We start from the raw sequence: 25,176 nt of genomic DNA, 5'->3' as shown, positions 1-25,176 counted from the left end.
TCTGACCAGCCTCTCTCATTGAGAGACCATGATTTACTACATGATCAATTACAGTAGCTCTGATCTCATCTGAGACTACAGCTCTTACGTATTCCTCGCCCCCTCCCAGCCCCTCTTCTTCCTCTTTCAGCCACTTCTCTGTTTCTGGCTGGGTCCATGTTTACATCACAATAAACTCTTCAACAGTTGTCTCCTTTTGTAATGAAATAGAAACAGTAACACCTGTGTAGATGTTCATCTACAGTACAATGAGAATCAGGTTGGTACAATTGTCCACTTATTTTTAAAGCATTTAATATTTAAGATGCAAAATATATTTCATTAAAATATTACTGTAGAAATGTAGCAAATTGCTGTTTTATTCAGTTTTGTATTATGTTATTGTTTTGAACATAAGTTTAACAGTTTTGAAAACAGTGTGTAAGCATATGCGTATAGGAACACAGAGTTTTGGCGGTTGTTGTGTCGAAGTGAGAAAAGAATTAATGTAATTTGAAAGACGTAGTCATTGAATGCATTTTGTGCCAAAGCAATGATAATTGATACACAGTTTAGCCCACATATACTTCTGTTGTGCTCACTGTGTGAAGAGTTTTGAAAAAGTGACCTAAGTATTGAGAAATGTGTCCTAGCTACTGTAAAAAAACTGTAATGGTTCTCAGTTTCCCCCCCCCCCCAGATCCAGATTTTACACTAGACATCACATTTTTTTTTCAATTGCTAAACGACAGTGAGCACAAATGGAGCTAAATGTGCAAAACTCTAACTAGAGTCTGCACAACCAACAGTCACCTGAGCTAAACAGTTCACTACACCTACAAAACAGGCTCAGAGAATTACAGTAATGAGCAAAAAAAAAAAAAAAAAAAAAAGGTAGAAACTAAAAGTACATACTGTAATGCTGTAACCCTGCCTCTCTCAAGCATTAGGCCACAAGTTTTCAGCCGTTCAGCTGAAATTGTTTGAAAATCAGAAGCGTGTGAAATTCACAAGGCTGAAATTTATTCTGCTCTGAGGGTGTGGTTCACAGTTTTGATAGCAGTGTGTTAGCATTTGAAGTAAGTGCTGTAAACCCACAGTGTTGTGCAGGTTGTGGTTAAAGTCATGGGATAAGTGTGTAGAGTTTTGAAAACTGTGTTCAAGCAATGAAAAACGAATTAGAGTTTGTTCCACATGAACTGCTGCTGTGCAGACTGGAGTTAGAGTTTTGCACATGTAGCTCCAGTTGTCCGCACTGTGGTTTAGCAATCGAAAAAAAAACTGTAATACAAATGACAGGAAAACGGTTCTAAACTTCACAGCGAACAGTCAAAGAACCCATGATATAAATGCATTTAAAGCTAAAATCTTGATATTACTTAAAAAAAAAGTGTTTCAATGTTGCGCGTCACATATATTTTGATATATGGAATCAAAAATGAAAACAAGTAATATATAACATACAATACATTGGGTTAAGGGAATGAAATTTACCATACTTTTTTGTGAGATTTTAAGGTAGTAATTTATTTTGTCCACTAATTAAAAAAAAAAAATCTAAAAAAAAAATAAAAAAATCTAAGTAAACATTCAAGAAAATTGACTTTTCGGTGACTATCAGGTGTTAAATTTCATGCTAACATTTAAAGGCAGGAATTTCATTTCAGAATAAAAGGGATGTGTAATAACAGTTTGGAGAATCATTTTGGAGAAAAAAAAAATTCGACAGCTATTTCTCTCCTATATGACAAATATCGATGCAATCAGAAACTGTGAGAGGATAAGAAGAGTCCAGAATGTGGGACGGTTGCCTGTGAAAGAAGAGCTGTGTGAATGATGGTACAAACAGAAACACACACACAATGTTTTCAAAGCTCAATCCCTGTAGTTACAGAAGAGAGACGAGCAGAGCTAGAGCTGCTGAGGAAACACTCGACCCGACATCCAGAAAGAGTTTTTGTCATATATCAGTACAAATGACTCAAGGAAGTCATCAGTTATTTCACAAATGTGCCCTCAATTCCTTCCCCATTTTCAATCAGAGCAAAATGACTAAGCTAAATAAATACAAATAAATTTAATGCAAAATGTCTAAATTAACATTTATTACATTATATTCAAAACTAAGCAAATTATACATTTTATCACACAGACAGATGATATGCAGTTCATTTATCTTTTCATTTATTACCCACCTGTAGACTTGAGGATGAACACTTTGGTGTCGTTTCCCTGAGAGTTTGAGGCGATGCACTTGTAGTTTCCTGAACGGAGCGTGGAGGACTGAAGCACTGAGGACGTGATCGTCTCTTTCAGATGATCTGACTGCCATGAGTACGTGGGAACCGGGTTTGCCTTCACTGTACAGTTTAGCTCATCATTTATACTGATGGTCTCTGTTGAACTGGAGTGTTTTGGTTTATCTGAGGAGAACAGAGCTACATATTTTCACAACTGAAACATATTTATGTTCATTTAATTCATAATATGCAATATTTATCAAATTATCTCAGTCAATATGTAAAAATATGATGAAATATGACAATTGCACATCATTCATGCACCCTTCAAAAAGTATAAACTAAATTAAATTTAATTAACTTTGCAAGTAATAAGTAAACGTACAGAAAACTTCAACATTGAGATGTTTTGACGGGGCTGTTGGAGGAGGTTGAGGTCCTTCTTCTCCCAGTTCCAGCTTTGCTTCACACCAGTACTGATCTCCATCATCAGCTCTGTCTGGACGGATCAGGAGTTTAGATGTTTTACTGACTGGAGTCTTGATGGTGTCAGTGAAGTTGGTTTGATTCACCAGAGTCTGTCCTTTGTACCAGTTGATAATGAGATTCTGAACAGGAGCCACATTGAGAACGTCACACTGGAGCTCATACTGGTTTCCCTCCATCATTGGTCCGGTGTGATTCACAGTGCTGATGGAAACACTGTCTGGAGTCTCTGTGGAGGAAGATTTACACTCTCTGATATCTACAGTCATCAATGTACAGTAGATATTGCTGACAATATAAAAGCATCAATAACAGAGAAACTCACTGTAAATAGTCACTGGGAGAGGTACTGTACACTGTTCTTTATTATAGTTTATGTAGCAGATTGGCTCTATGTCCCATTCTGTCAGGTTTGACACTCTCCATGTGATCAGACTGTCTCTGCTCATGGGCACAAATCCCTCACTGGCTTCCCATCCCAATCCTGTATGCGGGATAGAAGTGCTGCAGTTGACTGAGACAGAACCACCGAACTCCACAATAACTCTCTGTGGGTTGAGCTGAACTGGACATTCATCAGCATATGAACCTGTTAAACACATTGAGAAGGATGTGATTTGAAACTGATGAAGATTCAGCACAGAATAGCAGCACTAAAGTGTTGGATTACAAGCAGACACAGAAATAACTTTCTTAGAGTCATTAAGACCTGCAAACTGATCACTGGTCCACAGTCCTCTAGAGCTTTGTATTTTATAGAGTTGGGACCATGACGTCTTAATAGGTAGTGAAAAATGTTTATTGTCATATTGCATTACATATTGTCATTTTATTGTCTATTGCAAAAAAAAAAAAAAAAAAAAAAAAAAAAAAAAGCTTTACTAATTCAGTAGAAAGGCATCTTTTGGCAGGACTCAAAACTTTTTTACTGAACGCAAATTAATTGAACACTCCCAACTTCATTTAGCCTACAATAAAGTAAAAGCTAAAGTTTAAAACATATTTGGTCTCATTCCAGATGCATAAATAATAAAATACAGAATTAAGTCAACATACAAACCTGTGAAAGTCAAAAGCTGTGAAACTGCCAAGAGATAAACAAGTCCAAAGAAATGTTGAAGCATTTTGAAAAACAATTGATCAGAAAATACTGTAAATAAGAAAAAAACTTTATCACTGTAACGCAGATTGCAAAGTCTGTGACTGGATAGCAGTAGCTCGAGAAACGCAATAGTGAAACAAAAAAAGAACAAACCCCACCCATCATATATTTTGAGAGGAAATTTCACTAGGTTGACCTCAGGAAGATTACGTGTTAATGAACATTACGTGTAAACAGACTCAGAAACAAAATGAAATCTAGAAATAACCTGAACCCTTGCAATGAGTATTATCATCATACAAAAACAACAACAACAACAAAAAAACAAATATTAAGTTTCTCTGAAAAAAAAAAAAAAAAACAGTTTCCAAAGAGTTCTTGGCCTGAAAAAAAGGTTCTGTTTTATTGCACACAGCGCCCACCTGTGGTAATCACAGGATAAAACAGACAAAACCCAGAAACATCTGACTGACTGACATCAACTATTAGGGCCTTATTTTAACGATCTGAAACGCAAGTATCAAGTTGTGGGCGGGTCCTATTTTACCGGCCGGATATGACTCTTGCGCGCGACGGAAGATTAAAGGGTTAGTTCACCCAAAAATGAAAATTAATTCATTAATTACTCACCCCCTTGCTGTACCAACCCCGTAAAATGTTCGTTCATCTTCGGAACACAAATGAAGATATTTTTGATTAAATTTGAGAGGTGGATCACTGCTACATAGGCTGCCTAATAAGGGATTGAAACTTGACGGCCCAGAAAGTCAATGAAGAAAATGTTTAAATATTCTGTAATGAATCTTGGCCAGGCGAATTATACCACACACACACACACACACACATACACATTCATCCACGTACCTCAGTGGCATCGAGTTACAAGACTTTTATGGGACCAATGGAATGTGGACAAACTAATGTCTCTGAACAAAGAGAAATACATCTCTTTTGGTTTTAAAGACATTTAACAAAGGTATTCAATGGTTTTTGTGTATATGTGTCTTCCCCATGTCACAGTGAAATAACTTTGTTTGGTCACAGTTTAAATAGGAATTAAAAATACCTTCGTCATGCATTCGAAACATAAGTGTATATTCCTTTGATATAACATAATGTTCCTTGATATCTCTAGAATGCTTATTGAATGAAACACTCGAATATGCATAGAGATGTAAAGTAAAGTGTATTTTTAATTCGTTTTACTGCCAATGAAGATCAAATTGTTATTATAGAACACACCCCCTTCCACGAGAAGCGCGCGCTGAGGAACAAAGGACCATAAAAAGGACCATAAAAGAAGGCTTCTCGCGTGTAATATCCACTCTCCGATTGGCTCAAGCCAACAGGAAGGGGATGGATTTCTCCAAGGTGATAAATGTGAGAACGCAGGTCCGCCCTCTCTTCTGAACTTTCCAGCGCTCAACATGTAAACCTAATGGGACTCTGATCCAACCATGGATCTTTCCTTTTGTTCGTCTAAAAGTTTCATCTTTTCCTCAAGTGGACTACCAAGTTCGTCTTCCAGGAAAGGAAGTGGACTTTGCCGAACTATCTCCTCGGGTAACGTCACCTCAAAGACTCTCAGCCTTTCAAACACTGGCGCTAAATGCCGACGAACGCCACGTGACTCCCCACGGAACAAAGCAGCCATGAACGAGCCGGGACGGGCCGCACCAACATGCCGCGGCCGCGCTTCACGTGACGCACGCGCGCCGGACCGGCGCACCTCTAGCCGACACGTGGCCCGAACGGGTCGAGCAACGAGCCCACGACTCACACAGACCACATGTGCCTTGCAAGTATACCTTCTTTTAGAGCTTCTAAGAAGCATTAAGAAGACGTTTTTGGGGTGTCAAGAAAGGTTAACTGACTGTTTTGATGAACGTAACTCTCTCTCTCTCTTACAACTCACTCTCTCTCTCACTCTCTCTCTCAAACTCACTTAACTTGCGCGTATCCATTGTCTAAACGCTCTGCGTCGTCTTAGTTTGTGTTTTAATGTTTGTAAATACATGTATCATTGTAACGTAGTGAATGCTTAAGTAGGAACTTTATTAAATACAAAATATGCTTACCTTGACTGATTGTCTTGCTCATGATACGGGTCAATGAAATGTCGATTTAAAGCTACACGCTTTACAGAACTATAAATACCTAAGAGGGTATTTGGTTATGTAGCCGGGAAGGCAGATTCTAGTGGCCACAGAATTTGTTTTCACAAGCTATATAACTTAATTGAGCTAATTGATTTTACCTGTCTTGTAAAACGTGGTCCTTGCAATCAATAACAATTAATTTGTGGTGGATTGCGGGGATGCACATGTATGCATATGGGTAAAATTAATAAATTAACATGTAAGACCGGTCTGATCCAAATCTGTATGAATAATTATTAATTATCAATTATTAATTATGATATGCAAATTCCCCCCTGATCAGAACCGACCCAGAATCTTTACATTGGTGGAGAATGCGGGCATTTCAAACTTGTTTATGAGCAATCAATTTCAAGCTAATGTGTATATTGTTATTTAATATTGTTTATGTAATATTTAATATTACACGCGCATCGGAGTGAACGCTTTGCGAACTCATGATATGACTGATCTGGGCACGAAAGCCGCCTCAGTCAAGCACATTTAACAAGCTGCTAAATGTTCAAACATTTTAGTCACTGTTAATTGTTAAAAATAAACTGCAGTTTCCATAGTATTAAATTTGTTCTGGCACAGATGGAAGAGAAACCTCTGTGCATAAACGACACTTTTAATAATTTTAACTCCACTGTCCGGACGAAATTCTCCGAATAGTGTCGAAGACAAGATACGGTAAAACGATGCTCTTTTACTGTTCTTAAAAGGCCTTATATTATAATCGTTAGAGTAACGATAAGCTCCTGGTTGAAAAAACATTGACTTAGCTACTCAATGTATAAAACCGCCAAGCATATTATCATAAGTGCTATTTGATATATGCCTGTTGGAGCAGGAAACAGACGAGTAATTCCTGTTTTCCTTTGCACAATGCAGCGAAGAAAACCTGCGAACGTGTTTTAAACAAATATAGCACCAAAAAAATCCCAAACTGAAAACATTCTTATCATTAATACTAGTTGTGATAAATGTTATTTGGAGTTTAGAAAACAGACGAGTAATTCCTGTTTTCCTTTGCACAATGCAGCTAAGAAAACCTGCGAACGTGTTTTAAACAAATATAGCAAAAAAAAAAAATCCAAAACTGAGAACATTCCAATCATTAATACTAGTTTTGATAAATGTTATTTGGAGTTTTGAAACAGACGAGTAATTCCTGTTTTCTTTTGCACAACGCAGCGAAAAGAAAAAAAAATCCTGCCAAACGTGCTTGTAAAATATCGTACCGGAAAGAAATCCGTCGAGATTTAAAATTCCGTAATATTTGTGATTATTCTCTCTCTGAGAAGATCACAGGGGCAGCAGGCTGGTTGTAATACTACTGCCAGACACTAGGGTGCGCCCTTGAGTGCTTTGCAGTATCAAATTTCCACCGGTGTCCTGACTTTACCCCGTGTGAGCGCAGTGGCGCCATCGTGTGGACACTAACAGCTAGGTCATCTTTTCCTCAAAATTCTCTGTTAGAAAATTCCTATTTTCTTACTGAAATTTTGAACTAGTTTCTCTAACTTTCAATGCATGTGCAATTTACAGCCTCGTTGTAATAACATGATTTTCTTTACCTTGACTGTGTGCACTTGTTTTGAATTTGGTTCAAACCACGTTTGAATTTAAAATTCAGAATTAAGTCTTAGCAGCTTCTGTGACCACTTAGAGGAAAGCGCCCCCTTGTGGCAGCCCCTTTTGCTAAGTCATCAGCTAACATCACTCTGTTTTTGCATGGCTCTCTCTGTTGGTTGTATTCTGGTTATCACTGATCCCTCACCGTAATCGTGATTATCATCAAATATGACACCAACCTTTAATTTCCTACACTTATTCAAATTTTGTTTGAAACAGACAAATTTCGAAGTTAATTTGAATTAATTCTCTCATTTCCCATTGGGAATTGTTTATGGCTTTATTTCTATATTTCCTCCTCAAATAATTTTTAATAATTTTGATCTGGTCTCGGTACAACTGTATCCTTACTAATCTAATGGTTACTTAACCCCTATGCATTTGCTCAATTTGAATTGTGTTTAATCAGTTTGAATGCAATTTAAATCAAGCTCCCTGTCAGCCCGGTGAAACACTAGCAGGAAGTGGCCCAAAACCCTTAGTGGCCAAAACCCGCCACTACAGCTCGCTTCCTCCTGTGTTCTTCATTGCGGCACTCTATCCCTTTCCTGAATGGAGGCTAGGTTATTCTGATAAGTAACATTGTCATAATTTCCTTTTTGTTTATACCATAATTTTAGTAAAGCTGTTGCCTTTGATTTTTCTACAAAAGACACTCAATTTGATTTAGATAAAGGAGCTTTAATTCACATTGAAGTACACTTGTTCTTCATCCTGTTTTGTGTTTGCAAGTAGAAATCTCTCTCGTGCTGTGATGATTTGACAGTCATCTCTGTCTGGGGTCCAGCGAGCTGGTTCGTCTGATCTGCGTCACCATCACTGACTGAGCGCGAGTCTCGGACTTTCCTGTATCTTCTGTTGGTGCGGCCCGCAACACGATATCACCAATCTGGCACCGCCGGTTGTGTTCAAGGTCAAGTTGCTTGAGAGGGCGCACCTCTGTATAGATGCACCGAAAGGCCCGGGACACTGCTGTCATGTATGGGGCAACAGAAGGACCAACCACGATGCTGACTCCGGCCAGAATGACCTCATTTCACCCCAGGCAAACTAGAAAAGGTATTAAAACCCATCCACTTACTACTTGCCACAGAACCTAGAGATTCCCCTGGTAATTTGAAGTGGTTGGCTTCCTCCTCTCCGAGCCACAAACCGGCTCCAAACAGGCTTAGGCCTTCTCTTCTTCCCCTTTCTAACACTGCTGGTGTACTACTACTAATGCCATTTTAGTACAGACCTCCCCATCTCTGATGGGTGCATGTTACTTCAAACTTTGCTAGATTGCCATTGCTCTGTTCTGTTGTGCTCTGTTCCTTTCAGTTCACCTAGAGACAGAACCTCTCTGACACACCAAGGAAAGCTGAAGAATAGTTTGACAACCAAGTCGTTAGCACCAACAGGTGACCCCTAAGCTAGCGCCCTGTCAAATACCTTCATTCAGACCCATGATGACCTACCCAAATTTTCCCACCAAACGGTTTAACTGTCTGCATCAGTTAACCAAAATTCTCATACACGGCTTAGCCTGTATTATAGCTCGTTAAAAGTAGTCGAACTGGCATTGGTCTGTCTGTGTGTGTTGTGTTCCTCTCGTCCACAGTGAAGGCAGTATGTTCCAGTCCTACAGTCCCACAACCCGCTGGGACGACCTGGGACAACCTGGAGACATGGCTGAGATTCATGACATCTCCATCCCTGCCCAAAGCCACCAGCGACTCAGAGCCCCGAGCCAAGAGCAGCTGACAAAGACTGGGCCAGACACGTCACAACCTCGCTCACCAGCTCAACGCACGCCTCCGCGAAAGGAGCCGCATCGCCCTGGAGCACAAGGTTGTAACGCCGAGGATGACAACTACCCCGAGCTACCGAAGGAAGTGGAAAGACTTCAAACTGCCCTGTCTAATTTTCTACATAGACTGAAGAAAAATAGTCAGAGAAAAGAACTAAAAAGAATTCAACGAGAAACTCAGACAAAGTGAAGTCTCTTGCAAAGAGCAGAGACTGAACTGAAAGAGACTCAAAAGCCACGGCCTGCGCAAGAGGCCCGTGCGACCACCCACAAGCTCGTTCAGCAGAGACAAGATCTCGAACACGAACTTGACCCACAGAGTTGCAACACTCTGATAGACTGCAGCATGACTGGAAAGGGAAGGACACACACCACAAGCTTCCCCTGACCAGTCTGCACATTTCAGCCAATGCACAAGAGCTGAAAAAGGGGGGTGGAAAAGCCCGCCTTCCACAACATCTCTGACAATCTACAAGACGGTGACCTTTCACCTGCTGTCTCCAACCGGTGAACACGACACCGACACCCAGCAAGACAGACCCCGGAGGGCCTGTACCATCACCACCGGCTCCGAACGAGTTTTCTGTGGAACTTATAACGAACATGTAACTGAGGAGGACGCCAGTTTCAAGAAACTTTCCCTCCAAAAAACCCGTCAGTCACCATAGTTCTCTCGGCCCCACACCATGCCCACTCAACGAGGCGTGAAGGCCCCCAGTAAAAATTCCTCAAAACCCAAATTATTCTGAACTGCAGAACCAGAAGACACACAGCACGAACACCGTGCAAGACTCTGCGTTTGTAGAATTAGAATTTTACTAAGTTAAAGGAATCTGAGATGGGCATGTAAGCCTCAACGGCCGACGGACTATGCACGACTCTTTTGAAACAGACAGTTTCTAGATGTTGTTTAAATCAGCACCGTTAATCATTAGGTTTCGTGACAGTGAAGAATTACAGAAAACACCAACTCTGAACAGGGCATACAGTACGTTACCCTGACGACAGAGTGTAGTAAAATCACCCGAGTTTTAACTATTGTTAACCTACAGGCGTGCACTCGATCATCGCGACCCAACTAAAACGCAACGTGCAACACGCATCTTGATCGCTGGCTTATCTAAATGCAGATAAAACAAATAGCTGGAATTGACATCTCTACTTTGAAAAAAAAAAAAACAACCTTAGAGTCCCAAATGATATCAAGAACGTCAGCATTAAAGCGTAAGTCTGTGTAACAAAGGTATCACCTCAGCAGCTTGTAATCTGTACCGATATCTATTCTGCTTTGGTTAAAAAGAAGTCCAAATCGCGGTATGACTAAACCTGTTCCTGACGAAGGAAGCCCAGGACAGAGTTATATGTAGGTAGACCTGGGAGACGCTCCCCCTTTCTACGAAGTAAAGGCCTTAATGTTATTGTTAGATTGATGTAATTCACCTAAATTTTAGCTGCATCGACAAGCAGAAAGCCACCAAACGATCAAAACAAGTTACTCGCGGAAGAGCTAACACTCATGCATGAGAGAGACGTACCTATATATGCTTAGACGAGCTTTGACTCAGCAGCAAACCTATTTCCTTACTCTGTAAACAAATAGAACAAGACAAGCTTTGACTTGCAGCAAATCTATTTCCTTACTTTGTAAACAAATAGAAGACGTGTAAAGTAAAGAACAGAGTTCCATGAGAAAATCAGCAAATGCCAAAACACATTTGCGTTTTACTGAATGCAACCAAAGTTCTTGAAAATCATAAAGTATAGGCGCCTCCTTTTAACCCATTAAAACGTGCATGATTCATGTAAAATATACAGACATTCTTCAGATACTGTTGAATTGCTCTGACACACTCTGGTTCCCTTGACAACAACTTGTCACAGGAAGTATTACCTTGTAATGTCACTTTTGTAAGCAAACCAGCCTGGGTGGCTAGCCTAGCATCAAGCTAACTTAGGCTAAGCTAACCTTACCTAGCTCCCATCAAACATAAGCTAAGCTGAATAACCTCCACAGTTAACAGTTAGCATCATTTACGTGAACCCTTACTCACCGCTCGTGTTCCACAGTGCAAAGTATTCTAGAATACTTTCTCAACACCAGTTAGGGTTTTAAATTACTCACTCTCCATGTTTACCATTCTTATTAGCTAAAGTTTACCTTCACAGGGTTAGGAATACTCCTTGCTAACCGTTAAGGGCGAACTTCGCAGATGCCTTGTTAATTAAACTTAAGTTTAACTACATGAAAACTGCGTGACTAACTACAGAATAACGCGTGTAACCGTAGGAATTTTCATCGGCATGTTGACTAAAGCTTTGGAGGGACACACAATGTGGTTTTGAACACCCAACCGCTACAACCCACTATAGTGTTGATCAAAGCAAATCCAAAGTTTAGTCACTAATGCCACTGAACACTCTTGACCTCAGATCATTCCCGTGTTTTGATCACTTTATTTCCTTTTGCTTTAATTTTAATTTTATTTTGCCTCATTGATTATTTCATTCCTTCGACCTTGATGATAATAGCAAGCAGCTATTCCCTTAGGTCATCTATATGATTTAATTTAATTTCCTCTCTTGTCCGAATGTGGTTCTATTCCTCATAGGGCCCAGAAAGGAAACAGAGACCCCCTTATTTGTTATTTTGGCTTAGTTTCAACCAATGCACTCGTTTGTGACCCTGCAACGCAAGTAATTTCAACAATTTACTAGGGCACTACTAGAGTCCTGAGGGTCGATAATAAGCAGAATTTAAATAAGAAAGCGGTCCTTTTCCTATTATTGTTCACTTCGTCGAGCCATAGTGGACCACCAGCTAAGTCCAGAGAAATAATTTAGTCATAAGGACCACCTTATGTTATTTATTTTATCTCGGATATGTCCTTTCCAGGAAATACGCTCGGAACCACACAAGACTTAGCCCTAACATGCACAGCTAAGATAAGGACACAAGAGACACTTAGCTTTATGCTAAACACTTAACTAACTTATTAAGCAGTAGTTCTGAACTTTTAGGGCCATGCTTTAGTCACTCACAACAAGTGTGCCAGAATGCCACAGAGCCCCTGCTTAAACCGACCTCAACCTGCCAAGGAACCACTGCCCCAAACCACGGCATGGCTCCAAAAAGGATGCAACAAAGCTAACCAGAAAGGTCCCAAGATTCACTCAGGACCCTGCATCTACCCACGACATGCAGACAAGACTTTCACTTGCAAACTGTCTAACCAACATGACTGCATGAAACAGATTCTGCTTGATATGGATTACGTCCAGTCGCGAGGTGCACAGCTTCCTAGATCGTCAAACAGAGACTGTCAAAATGGACTACCAGCTGTTGCAATAAGCTTTGATCGCTTAACTCCCTGATCCAGAATCAGACCAAGGGTTATCACCACCGTGGACATCAAGTAAGACCGACTTGAAACTCCACCGACTTCGGCAAGCCTACTTCGAGAAGCAAACCATCAGGTATGAAAAGGATACCAGTTTCAGAACTTTGTTCCCTTAAAACCTGCATCCCACAGTGAGTTAGTCGATAAGCACCCTGGCCTGTGCTTGTAGCCTGTCTACCTCAGCTACGAGACTGGGCCCGCAAAGCTCACATTAAGCAAAGGCTTTGTCCGAAAAGACTGTGTAAAAACCCTCAGACTAACCTGTCTCTGAGCACGACTCAGAGCTGCCCCTAGAAGGCACCCCATACATCACAAACACCTTCACTGAGAGTTAAACCGTTCCAGGCCAGCAGAGGGCAACACAACAGTCATGGTGCTCATCTAACGCCCCAGAGCAAGAGCTCTGAAACATTTCTGGAAGCCAGCCGGCGACCCAGAATGGACCGCCCAGCACCAAGAGACTCAAGCCCAACCAGCCCAGAGCGGTACCCTCTCAACACGCCACTGGTAAGCACAAGTCTGAGCACACATCAGATAACAACAGTGCAGCCACGTCACAGACGGCAGAAATCCTGAAGGTGCTGAAAGCGTTTCTGCACGAGACATCACAAGGAGACAAGTCAGACATCCTATGTCTCAGCGCAAGACCCAAGCCAGACACCCAGAACACTGCTCGTCAGCATCAGACCACAGAGCTCACGGTCGCATCACAAAGCGACAACACCAAGCAGCCACCACAACTGACAGCTGCACAACCTGAGCATGACAGTCCGGTGTCCCACACAAGACCGGTCCTAACCGCTCATCGATCACAACACCAGCCCAGATGCCTAAACTTCTGGGAACCCTAAACAAAAGGGGGGTGGCACAAAAGACTCTACATAGCCACCACGAGAGACAATCATTTGAGCCTTGAAGGCCTGTCAGACACTAGCTCAAACATCACGCTAATGTCAGCCCAACTCTTCGAAAGACTCACTGCTAAAGCTAAGAGTCAAGAACGCACTCTCAAAGCCCAAACATGTGAGCTGAATGAAAACCCTACAGCCAAAACAACTTCTGGCTCAAAACAGGTAGCTCCCATTCATCCATTTGGTCCTATGAGCCTGATTCACCCAGGGTACCGATCAAGAACGATCACGTACCCACTTCTGATTGCCCAAGATCTGTTAGATCGCTTTGAGCCTTTAATAGACTTTAAACAACTGAATGCCTGAGCTCAAGTTCAAGAACCCCTCCCCCTCCAGTCATACAGGTCAAGAGAACCTAACTGGTAGGTCACAGAGGTCACAAGAACTCCCGCAGCCAGCCATGAAGGCACAGCCTCAGCACCAAATGGAGAAATGAACTTGCTACTCTGCACCTTTCAGCTCACTAAAGACTTTGACTAACCAAATGAACTCTGAAACTACCACCTCTTTACCCCTCCAACCTCCCAAGCCTGCCGTCGGACACATCAGGCAGCACACCAAGAACATGCTGCTCAACGGCCCTACAACTCAGTTTCATGCACCTCGTGACATCACTTCGCCACGGCTTGTGCTGCCACGGTGCAGAAAGGGGGATATGCCAGTGTATGCCCAGTCACGCACCATGTGGGCTGCACACCGCAGCACCAGGACATCTCGGCATCCTCAAAGGCATCAGACTGTCCCAGCCGACAGCCGCTGAATTCTTTCCTCCCTTTCTCTCTCTCTCCCCTGTCTCTGTTACAGGATGCTGCTGTGGTCGTCTTCCTGTGCCTCCAGCCAACCAGAGGACAGCTACTGTCGACCGCCTCACCGCCGGGTCCGACATCAGACAGCATATGGTCGACTGCCACGCAAGCAGAGCTAAATGGACTCCCACGCCGCTGCTGTCAGTACGCAGTCAAACACCGGCCTGTCCAGCAACCAAACGAACTGAAATCCCACAGCCAAAAGGTAACTCACAACACAGAGTGCCTCCTCACAGACCATCAAGAAATTGAAAGGAACTGTGATAAATCCGCAACGCACACAGCATTCTACTGAACCAGACAAGTGAGCTCCAGCGAGACAACTGTTCACTGTCTGCCAGAATGACTTTGCTAAAATTCACCAAGCAGCCTTTGCTCCAAGACCCGAGCTACCCTGCTGCAACCGAGCCTGAGTCAAGTCCCAGCCAGGACGAAACCCACGATTTCACCCTGATTCCAGAACTGGAATTATGAACGATGATAGGAGGGGTCCAGCCAAACTGGACTTGTTCCCAGTGACCGCTGTGTCTCAACTGCACACCTGTTGCACTGCACAACTGCCTCACCGGTAGTCCAATCCTGGACTGCAGCTGATTCTGCACTGGGTACCTCTACGGTAATCAACCACACCCTGACACTTGACATCCACGCTGCACAAGAGGCAAGGAAATGCAAACCTCCACAGCCACCACGGGACCCTCAGGAAGAGGGTACCACGCTGGAGACTGCGTCAAACCTCAGCAAGCTGAGCCCCTACCTCAGCCTAGCCGCCGCCTGCCACCTGACCCTCATGATTCACCTGCCATCCGTCCATTGCGATGGTGTCGTTCGATGAAGTCACACAAGGACTTCACCTAACGAAAAGGGGGAGATGTAATGAATCTTGGCCAGGCGAATTATACCACACACACACACACACACACATACACATTCATCCACGTACCTCAGTGGCATCGAGTTACAAGACTTTTATGGGACCAATGGAATGTGGACAAACTAATGTCTCTGAACAAAGAGAAATACATCTCTTTTGGTTTTAAAGACATTTAACAAAGGTATTCAATGGTTTTTGTGTATATGTGTCTTCCCCATGTCACAGTGAAATAACTTTGTTTGGTCACAGTTTAAATAGGAATTAAAAATACCTTCGTCATGCATTCGAAACATAAGTGTATATTCCTTTGATATAACATAATGTTCCTTGATATCTCTAGAATGCTTATTGAATGAAACACTCGAATATGCATAGAGATGTAAAGTAAAGTGTATTTTTAATTCGTTTTACTGCCAATGAAGATCAAATTGTTATTATAGAACACACCCCCTTCCACGAGAAGCGCGCGCTGAGGAACAAAGGACCATAAAAAGGACCATAAAAGAAGGCTTCTCGCGTGTAATATCCACTCTCCGATTGGCTCAAGCCAACAGGAAGGGGATGGATTTCTCCAAGGTGATAAATGTGAGAACGCAGGTCCGCCCTCTCTTCTGAACTTTCCAGCGCTCAACATGTAAACCTAATGGGACTCTGATCCAACCATGGATCTTTCCTTTTGTTCGTCTAAAAGTTTCATCTTTTCCTCAAGTGGACTACCAAGTTCGTCTTCCAGGAAAGGAAGTGGACTTTGCCGAACTATCTCCTCGGGTAACGTCACCTCAAAGACTCTCAGCCTTTCAAACACTGGCGCTAAATGCCGACGAACGCCACGTGACTCCCCACGGAACAAAGCAGCCATGAACGAGCCGGGACGGGCCGCACCAACATGCCGCGGCCGCGCTTCACGTGACGCACGCGCGCCGGACCGGCGCACCTCTAGCCGACACGTGGCCCGAACGGGTCGAGCAACGAGCCCACGACTCACACAGACCACATGTGCCTTGCAAGTATACCTTCTTTTAGAGCTTCTAAGAAGCATTAAGAAGACGTTTTTGGGGTGTCAAGAAAGGTTAACTGACTGTTTTGATGAACGTAACTCTCTCTCTCTCTTACAACTCACTCTCTCTCTCACTCTCTCTCTCAAACTCACTTAACTTGCGCGTATCCATTGTCTAAACGCTCTGCGTCGTCTTAGTTTGTGTTTTAATGTTTGTAAATACATGTATCATTGTAACGTAGTGAATGCTTAAGTAGGAACTTTATTAAATACAAAATATGCTTACCTTGACTGATTGTCTTGCTCATGATACGGGTCAATGAAATGTCGATTTAAAGCTACACGCTTTACAGAACTATAAATACCTAAGAGGGTATTTGGTTATGTAGCCGGGAAGGCAGATTCTAGTGGCCACAGAATTTGTTTTCACAAGCTATATAACTTAATTGAGCTAATTGATTTTACCTGTCTTGTAAAACGTGGTCCTTGCAATCAATAACAATTAATTTGTGGTGGATTGCGGGGATGCACATGTATGCATATGGGTAAAATTAATAAATTAACATGTAAGACCGGTCTGATCCAAATCTGTATGAATAATTATTAATTATCAATTATTAATTATGATATGCAAATTCCCCCCTGATCAGAACCGACCCAGAATCTTTACAATTCCATGTGACTTAACTAAAAGTTTATCAAGTGACGAGAATACTTTTTCTGTGAAAAAACAAACAAAAATAACGACTTTATTCGACTATTTCTTTTCTTCCTTCCGGGCCTGAGACGAGACTTCAAGAGATTTCCACGACGCACGCACGAGAACTGAACTTAAGTTGAAGATGATCACAATTCTCAAGCATGCGTCGTGGAAATCTCTTGAACTCTCGTCTTAGAGACACAGAGATTTTGGAAGTTCCTTTCACTGTGAAGATCTAAATATCAAAATCATCTTCCATTGCGATTTCCTCTATATCTGTTTAGATCTTCACAGTCAAGTCAAGTCAAGTCACATTTATTTATATAGCGCTTTTCACAATACAGATTGTATCAAAGCAGCTTCACAGTGATAACATGAAAGTAGCACAACACAGATCAACAACATTGCTAAACACTAAATAACCCCAACTGAGCAAGCTCAAAGCAAGCCAAAAGCAAGGCGACAGTGGCAAGGAACCAAACTCCATCAGATTGGATGGAGAAAAAACCTTGGGAGAACCCAGGCTCAGTCGGGGGCCAGTTCTCCTCTGGCTTACATTCATATTGTTTAAATATAAATATTAAATATAAATATTGTTTATGAATCACACGGCGCCATAACATATCGCAGGCGTTGAGTCGTCTCATCACAGGCGTTGAGTCGTCTCATCACAGGCGTTGGGGCATCCGAAATCCCCGTGAGAGGCTGGACACAAAACTGGACCTGACGAACGCCATTTTTCTCGGGACAAGCGTCCCGAGATAACAGCAGAAAGGCAGATGGGAAATAATTAGCATAGCTGATGTTCATAATGATTTCCGTTATAACTCACAAACTCTCCGTAACCCGAACTCTCCGCAACCCAACCATACGCGCCGACCCGTTTGTCTAAAAGGCTGTCGAGCCCCACTGGTGCGTTAAGCAGTTTCAGTGGCAAACGGTTCCGTATGGCATAACAGAGGAGTAGAAGGTAAGCATTATGTGAATGCTTGACTAAATAGATGCGTCTTTAATCTAGTTTTAAACTGTGTCAGCGAGTCAGAGGCTCGGACCGTATCGGGAAGGCCATTCCAGAGTTTTGGAGCTAAATGCGAGAACGCCCTCCCTCCTTTACTGGACTTCGATATCCTAGGAATGACCAGAAGCCTTGAATTTAGTGATCTTAAGGAACGCGGTGGATTGTAGGGCGAAAGAAGGTCCGTTAAGTAGGTGCTAAACCATTTAGGGCTTTATAGGTCAGTAGTAGTATTTTGTAGTTGATGCGGAACTTAATAGGTAACCAGTGTAGAGATGATAAAATCGGTGTTATATGATCATATTTTCTTGACCTAGTAAGAACTCTAGCAGCTGCATTTTGTACTAACTGTAGCTTGTTTATTGAGGATGCAGGACAACCGGCTAATAAAGCATTACAGTAATCTAGTCTCGAGGTCATGAATGCGTGAACTAATTTTTCTGCATCAGAAACAGATAGCATGTTACGTAGCTTAGCAATGTTTCTAAGGTGGAAAAAGGCTGTTCTTGTAACATATGAAATATGATTTTCGAACGACAAGTTGCGGTCTAGTATAACACCCAGGTCTTTTACTGTTGTGGATAAAGTAACAGGACATCCGTCTATATTAAAGTTGTATTGTGAGAGGTTTTGTGAGTAGTTTTTTGGACCAATAAGTAATACCTCCGTTTTATCTGAATTTAATAGCAGGAAATTACGCGTCATCCAGCATTTTATATCTTTGAGACACTCTCTCATTTTAGATGAGTTAGTGTTTTCATCTGGTCGTGATGAAATATATAATTGAGTGTCGTCAGCGTAACAGTGGAAATTAATTCCATGTTTTCTTATAATATTACCAAGTGGCAGCATATATATTGAGAATAGCAGAGGGCCTAAAACTGATCCTTGCGGTACTCCATAGTCTACTGACGTTATCTTTGATTTTTTCCCATTTAAACAGACAAAATGAGAACGGTCCGATAAGTACGATCTAAACCAGCTTAATGCCTGTCCCTGGACACCGGTGAAGTTTTGTAGTCGATCCAAGAGTATTATATGATCTATAGTGTCGAACGCAGCGCTAAGATCAAGAAGGACTAGTATTGAGATACAGCCTTGGTCAGAAGCTAAAAGTAAATCATTTGTAATTTTAACTAGCGCAGTTTCTGTACTATGATGCGGTCTGAATCCTGACTGGAATTTTTCATAGATATCATTTTCTTGCAAAAAAGAGCACAATTGAGCGGACACTACTTTTTCAAGTATTTTGGACATAAATGGAAGATTTGAAATGGGTCTGTAATTTGCCAAGTTATTTGGATCTAATTGTGGTTTCTTAATGAGCGGTTTTATTACAGCCAGCTTGTATATTTTTGGGACATGACCTAAAGATAAAGACGAGTTAATAATATTGAGGAGAGGCTCTTCCACTACAGGTAATAGTTCTTTCAGTAGTTTAGTGGGTATTGGATCTAATAAACAAGTTGTTGGTTTAGATGCAATGATAAGTTTATTTAGCTCCTCCTGTCCTATCGTTGTAAAGCGGTTTAGTTGTTCTAGAGGGTCCATAATTGAAGCTGAATCATAAGACACCATAGAGGATTGTACATTTATAATTTTGTTTCGGATGCTTTCTATTTTCGCATTGAAGTAATTCATAAAATCATTACTACTAAACTGTAAAGGTATATTTTGCTCTGGTGATGTCTGTTTATTTGTTAGTCTAGCCACAGTGTTAAATAAAAACCTTGGATTATTTTGGTTATTTTCGATTAGTTTGCGGAGATGCTCAGCCCTGGCTGTTTTTAGTGTCTTTTTATAACGTGACATACTGTCTTTCCACGCGATTCTAAAGACCTCTAAATTAGTTTGTTTCCATTTACGCTCTAAGTTGCGAGTTTCTCTCTTGATAGCATGCGTAGCACTGTTGTACCATGGTGCTTTAATTTTCTCTCGAACCTTTTTTAATCTAATTGGCGCAACAATATCTAATGTACTAGTAAGAATGGTGCTTAAACTGCTAGTCATTTCCTCTAATTCATCTGTTTGTTTGGGTTCACTTTGCAGCTTAGATAGATCAGGTAAGCTATTTGAAAATCCATCTATAGTGGTTGGAAGGATTGTTCTGCCTGGTCTATAACGTGGCGCAACATGACATATTTCAGCAGTACGTATTATGCAAGTCACCATGTAATGATCAGTGACATCATCGCTTTGCGGTATAATATCTATATCAGTTGGATCGGTTCCATATGATATAATTAAATCTAGTGTATGATTTAGACGATGAGTGGGACCACTGACGTTTTGTTTGACCCCAAAGGAGTTTAATAAATCTGTAAACGCAGCCCCTAACGCATCATTTGTATTATCTACGTGTATGTTAAAATCTCCAGCAATTATTGCTTTATCGACATTTACCAATAGATCAGAGAGAAAGTCTGCGAATTCTTTTAGGAATTCAGCATATGGCCCTGGAGGTCTATATACAGTAGCCAGGGCTAGAGATAATATGGATTTCCTTCTTACATCTAAGAGCGTAACATTTAGCACAAGTACTTCAAATGAATTAAACCTGTGACCTGTTTTCTGAGTAATATTAAAAATATCTTTATAGATTGTTGCAACACCGCCGCCACGACCGATTGGACGTGGCTCATGTTTATAACAGTATCCTGGCGGAGTAGATTCGTTTAGACCGAAATACTCATTTGGTTTAAGCCAGGTTTCAGTAAGGCACAGAACATCGAAGTTATTGTCTGTGACCATTTCATTTACAATAACCGCCTTAGGTGTGAGCGATCTAATGTTTAGGAGACCTAGCTTTAGAAATTGTTTTTGTTGACTGATATTTAGATTTTCTGGTTTAATTACAATAAGATTTTTGCTAGATCCTACACTAGATTTATTGTTTGGCTTCACTGAACGAGGAATAGACACAGTTTCTATATAATGTTCCACACTATGCTTGTTAGTTAAGTTTGGACCGCAAAGGCTGTAATTTGGACTTTGACTCATTAGTCATCTGGTGCGTAATGTCTTGGAAATGTTGTCCGACAGCACAGCCGCTCCGATTCGGCTGGGATGGAGACCATCTGTGCTGTACAGCCTCGGTCTTTCCCAAAACAGATGCCAGTTATTTACAAAGTGCAGCCTCTGTTCATTACACAATGACATTAACCATTCATTTAATGCAAAAAGTCTACTGAACCTTTCCTGTCCTTGTCTGTACGTGGGAAGCGGTCCAGACACGATGATCGCTGCTTTAGGCGCTGTGCTGCGTACCGTCTCGATCAGGCTCCTGTAGTCCTTCTTCAGAACCTCCGTCTGCCGCAGCCTAATGTCGTTCGCTCCCGCGTGCAGCACAACAGCTCCGACGCGCTCGTCCCCGTTCAGGATCTCGGGAACCTGTGCAGCAACATCAAGAACACGAGCACCAGGAAAGCAGTGAGTGCACAGTGAAAGGTAAAACTTCCGAAATCTCTCTGTAAACAATGAGTGACGTACACGTGCAAGAGATCAATTCCGGCGCATGTGCAGACCGAAGCGCCCGCGCCCTCAGATCACTTGGACGTGGCTGTGGTTACAAGAGGTAAAAACGATATAAATACTGAGAAATACATTTTCTCACACAAACCGCCTGTTTCGTGTCTTAGGCCATCAATGTGTACTTACATTTACGAGTCATTAAATCATGTTTAATTTGGACTTCTCTGTGCATGCTCTTTGAGGTGGTGACCATAGACCTCCATTATATGACTGACAGACAAGAACGGTTTGACCTAAAAATATCGAAATTGTAGTAAGCTAAATAATAAGCTAAAACATATCAAACATTTATTTCAAAGTGAACTATCCCTTTAAGAATCAAATTAATCTAAACTTTTCCAACTTGGGTTTGTTTACAAAAATAACTTGTGAAATGTAAATATCTAAGAGTGCCTCAAATATTAATAAGAGCAGTTAATGCTCCATTGTGATTGGCAACCAAAATAATTGTGAATGCTTTTCCTTTCGCCTAAGGTTTCTATTTGTTACAAGTAAATGTGTTTCTTTGAATGCAAAGTAGCCTGAATAGCTTCCATCATCAAATGGAAACAACAGCTTTTGCTCCTCCAGAAGAGGGTTTTTATTTATCAGTTGAAACTTTTTTTTAACCAGTAGTAAAAAATATATATATATATCACTGTCAACGTTGCCACCATTACTGTAATGTTATTCTTGGACAATAATGTTTAAAACGGCAACCAACAGTTTCCTTAGAAAAAAAAAGTGTTACTGCAAATACAGTATTAAACATTAAAGTGGATTAAAAAAGTTAATCAAAGTTGTCCTAAGACAAGAACGGGTATTGTTCAAAATTCATGTAAAACTGTGATGAAAGGTTTTGATCCACTTCAAATGTTGACTCCTGTATGAAAACATACGTCCTGAAAGCATTCTGTCAGTTATAGGCAGGCCTGACTTGTTTTGATCTAAGCAATTCAGAAATGCATCTAAAAAAAGCTAAATTATACATTATATAAAAACTTTCAGAATTTTGAGAAGTTTATATGTTTTTTTTTAAGTCTCATGAAAAGGATTGAGAAGGAAAGAAAGAAAGAAACCTTTTGTATAGCATTTTTCTCCTTTTGTTAAAAGAACAAAACAGGCATATTATTACGGTCATGTTATTATTACTGGCTTAAGTCACATACACAATAATTGGTTTAAAGAAGAAGTACATAGAGTAAATGAAAAGTGTTGTTAAATTTGTCTAACATAGAAAGCAAACTTCTGGCTTTGGAGATTGTCCATCGCCTCACACAGTTTTTAAAGTGTGAATCTGGGGTGATGTTTTTCAGTATCTGCATTAATGCACGAACATGTCTAACAACAGTATTAAGTTATTTACCACAAAGAGATCTTTTTCTTGTCACGTATAGGCAACTTTGATAATCTCACAACATAGTGGGTATAACACTTTTATATTGTGATCTGAATGATGTTCAATATATCATCTTTGTTCAATCTTAGAATTTTCATCCATTGCTGAAGAGACACATGTTATACTGCTTTACTGACTGCGATTACTTCCAGTAGATTGTTTCTTTTTCCACACATAGATAAGTAATGTGACGATTATAAGAAGCAGTGCACCAGCCGCTGCAAAACTGAGAATGTAGTTTAGAGATATGCCTAGAAAGGAAAAAGCAAAATAGGTTCAGGTAAGTATTAAGTAATATAAAACTTAAAATCTTTAGCACAACATTCATTTTGTGGTTAAATGACTGAACAGTAATATATCACATAATTAAAAGCTTGTTCTAAGAGCTATTGTTAATATTTAATGGACAATATCATCATACTTTCTTTCATTTTCTTCTAGTGGACCATCAGTAATGTAATACTTATTGTTTTATTTAATCTGGAAAATCCTGCACAGCACCTTCAAACTGAGTCACTTACAATGGAAAATGTTACAAAAATGAACAGTTACCTTGTATGGACACTTTTACACTTCTGATGGTGGTGCCAACTGAATTGCAGATCCTCAGGTGTTGATTCTGTTATCGTAAGAGTTTCACTATAAACTATATCAGTTGTGCTGAGATTCCAGCTGATTATTGGTGTTGGGTTTCCCTCGGCTTCACAAACAATCTCCACTGGATATCCTCGAAACACAGGCACTATGGAGGGCAGTTTGTTCTCATTGATGATCGGTTTAACTGCAGGAAGGAGTGAAAGAAAAACAGTTTAAGAGGTTTTCCATTGCATATATGGCATCATAAATTTCTTATGTTAATCTACATTTTAATTTAGTAGTTTTCAGCTAAGTGCTAAAATCTGCTTGATTTGGACAACAGATGTTCTCAAAAGATTAATAAACTGACGGATCTTTACTTACAATGTACAGAAATAGTGAAAGGATCTGATGTGACTTCAGGAGGAGGTTGAGGTCCTTCTTCTCCCAGTTCCAGCTTTGCTTCACACCAGTACTGATCTCCATCATCAGCTCTGTCTGGACGGATCAGGAGTTTAGATGTTTTATTGACTGGAGTCTTGATGGTGTCAGTGAAGTTGGTTTGATTCACCAGAGTCTGTCCTTTGTACCAGTTGATAATGAGATTCTGAACAGGAGCCACATTGAGAACGTCACACTGGAGCTCATACTGGTTTCCCTCCATCATTGGTCCGGTGTGATTCACAGTGCTGATGGACACACTGTCTGGAGTCTCTGTGGAGGAAGATTTACACTCTCTGATATCTGCAGTCATCAATCTATAGATATTTCTGAGAATATAAAAGTATCAATAACAGAGAAACTCACTGTAAATAGTCACTGGGAGAGGTACTAAACACTGTCCTTTATTATAGTTTATGTAGCAGAATGGCTCTATGTCCCAGTCTGTCAGTTCTGATACTCTCCATGTGATCAAACTGTCTCTCCTCATGGACACTGCTCCCTCACTGGCTTCCCATCCCATCCCTGTATGCGGGACAGAAGTGCTGCAGTTGGCTGAGACAGGACCACCAAACTCCACAATAACTCTCTCTGGGTTGAGTTGAAGAGGACATTCATCAGCATATGAACCTGTTAAACACATTGAGAAGGATGTGATTTGAAACTGATGAAGATTCAGCACAGAATAGCAGCACTGAAGTGTTAGATTACAAGCAGACGCAGAAACAACTTTCCAAGAGTCATTAAGACCTGTAAACTGATCACTGGTCCACAGTCCTCTAGAGTTTTGTATTTTATAGAGTTGGGACCATGACGTCTTAATAGGTAGTGAAAAATGTAATGGGTTTCTGTAAAAGCCCATCTATTGTCATATGCAGCAAAAAAGCTTCACAAACACAGTAGAAAGTTCAGTTTTGGCAGAGCGAGTCCAAACTCAAACATGTGTTAACTGAACAGAAATTAATTTAACACTCCCTATTCTGGTCTTAAGACCAAGACAAAATCATGATCATTCACGGCATATCTAGTCTCATTCCAGATGTATGAATAATAAAATACAGAATTAGGTCAACATACAAACCTGTGAAACTCAAAAGCTGTGAAACTGCCAAGAAATAAAAAAGTACAAAGAAATGTTGAAGCATTTTGAAAAACAATTGATCAGAAAATACTGTAA

At 40.8% G+C, this 25,176-nt stretch overlaps 1 protein-coding gene across 1 annotated transcript; it reads right to left on the bottom strand.

Annotated features, from left to right (window-relative positions):
* Positions 1 to 670: 670 nt before the first annotated feature.
* On the bottom strand, positions 671 to 25,176 carry LOC120489264 (vascular cell adhesion protein 1). The gene is given in 9 exon segments (XM_089128764.1): positions 671 to 1,790; positions 2,175 to 2,402; positions 2,605 to 2,934; positions 3,031 to 3,294; positions 23,535 to 23,581; positions 23,583 to 23,763; positions 23,943 to 24,272; positions 24,366 to 24,629; positions 25,081 to 25,176. Coding segments are annotated over 9 exon segments (1,779 nt in total). The 5' UTR covers positions 25,145 to 25,176; the 3' UTR covers positions 671 to 1,719.

This window comes from Pimephales promelas, chromosome 3 (genome assembly GCF_988280905.1).
Source record: "Pimephales promelas chromosome 3, fPimPro1.hap1.1, whole genome shotgun sequence".
Taxonomy (NCBI): Eukaryota; Metazoa; Chordata; class Actinopteri; order Cypriniformes; family Leuciscidae; genus Pimephales; species Pimephales promelas.
The sequence above is the reverse complement of the archived record's forward strand: the minus strand, read 5'-3'. Positions and strand labels throughout refer to the sequence as shown.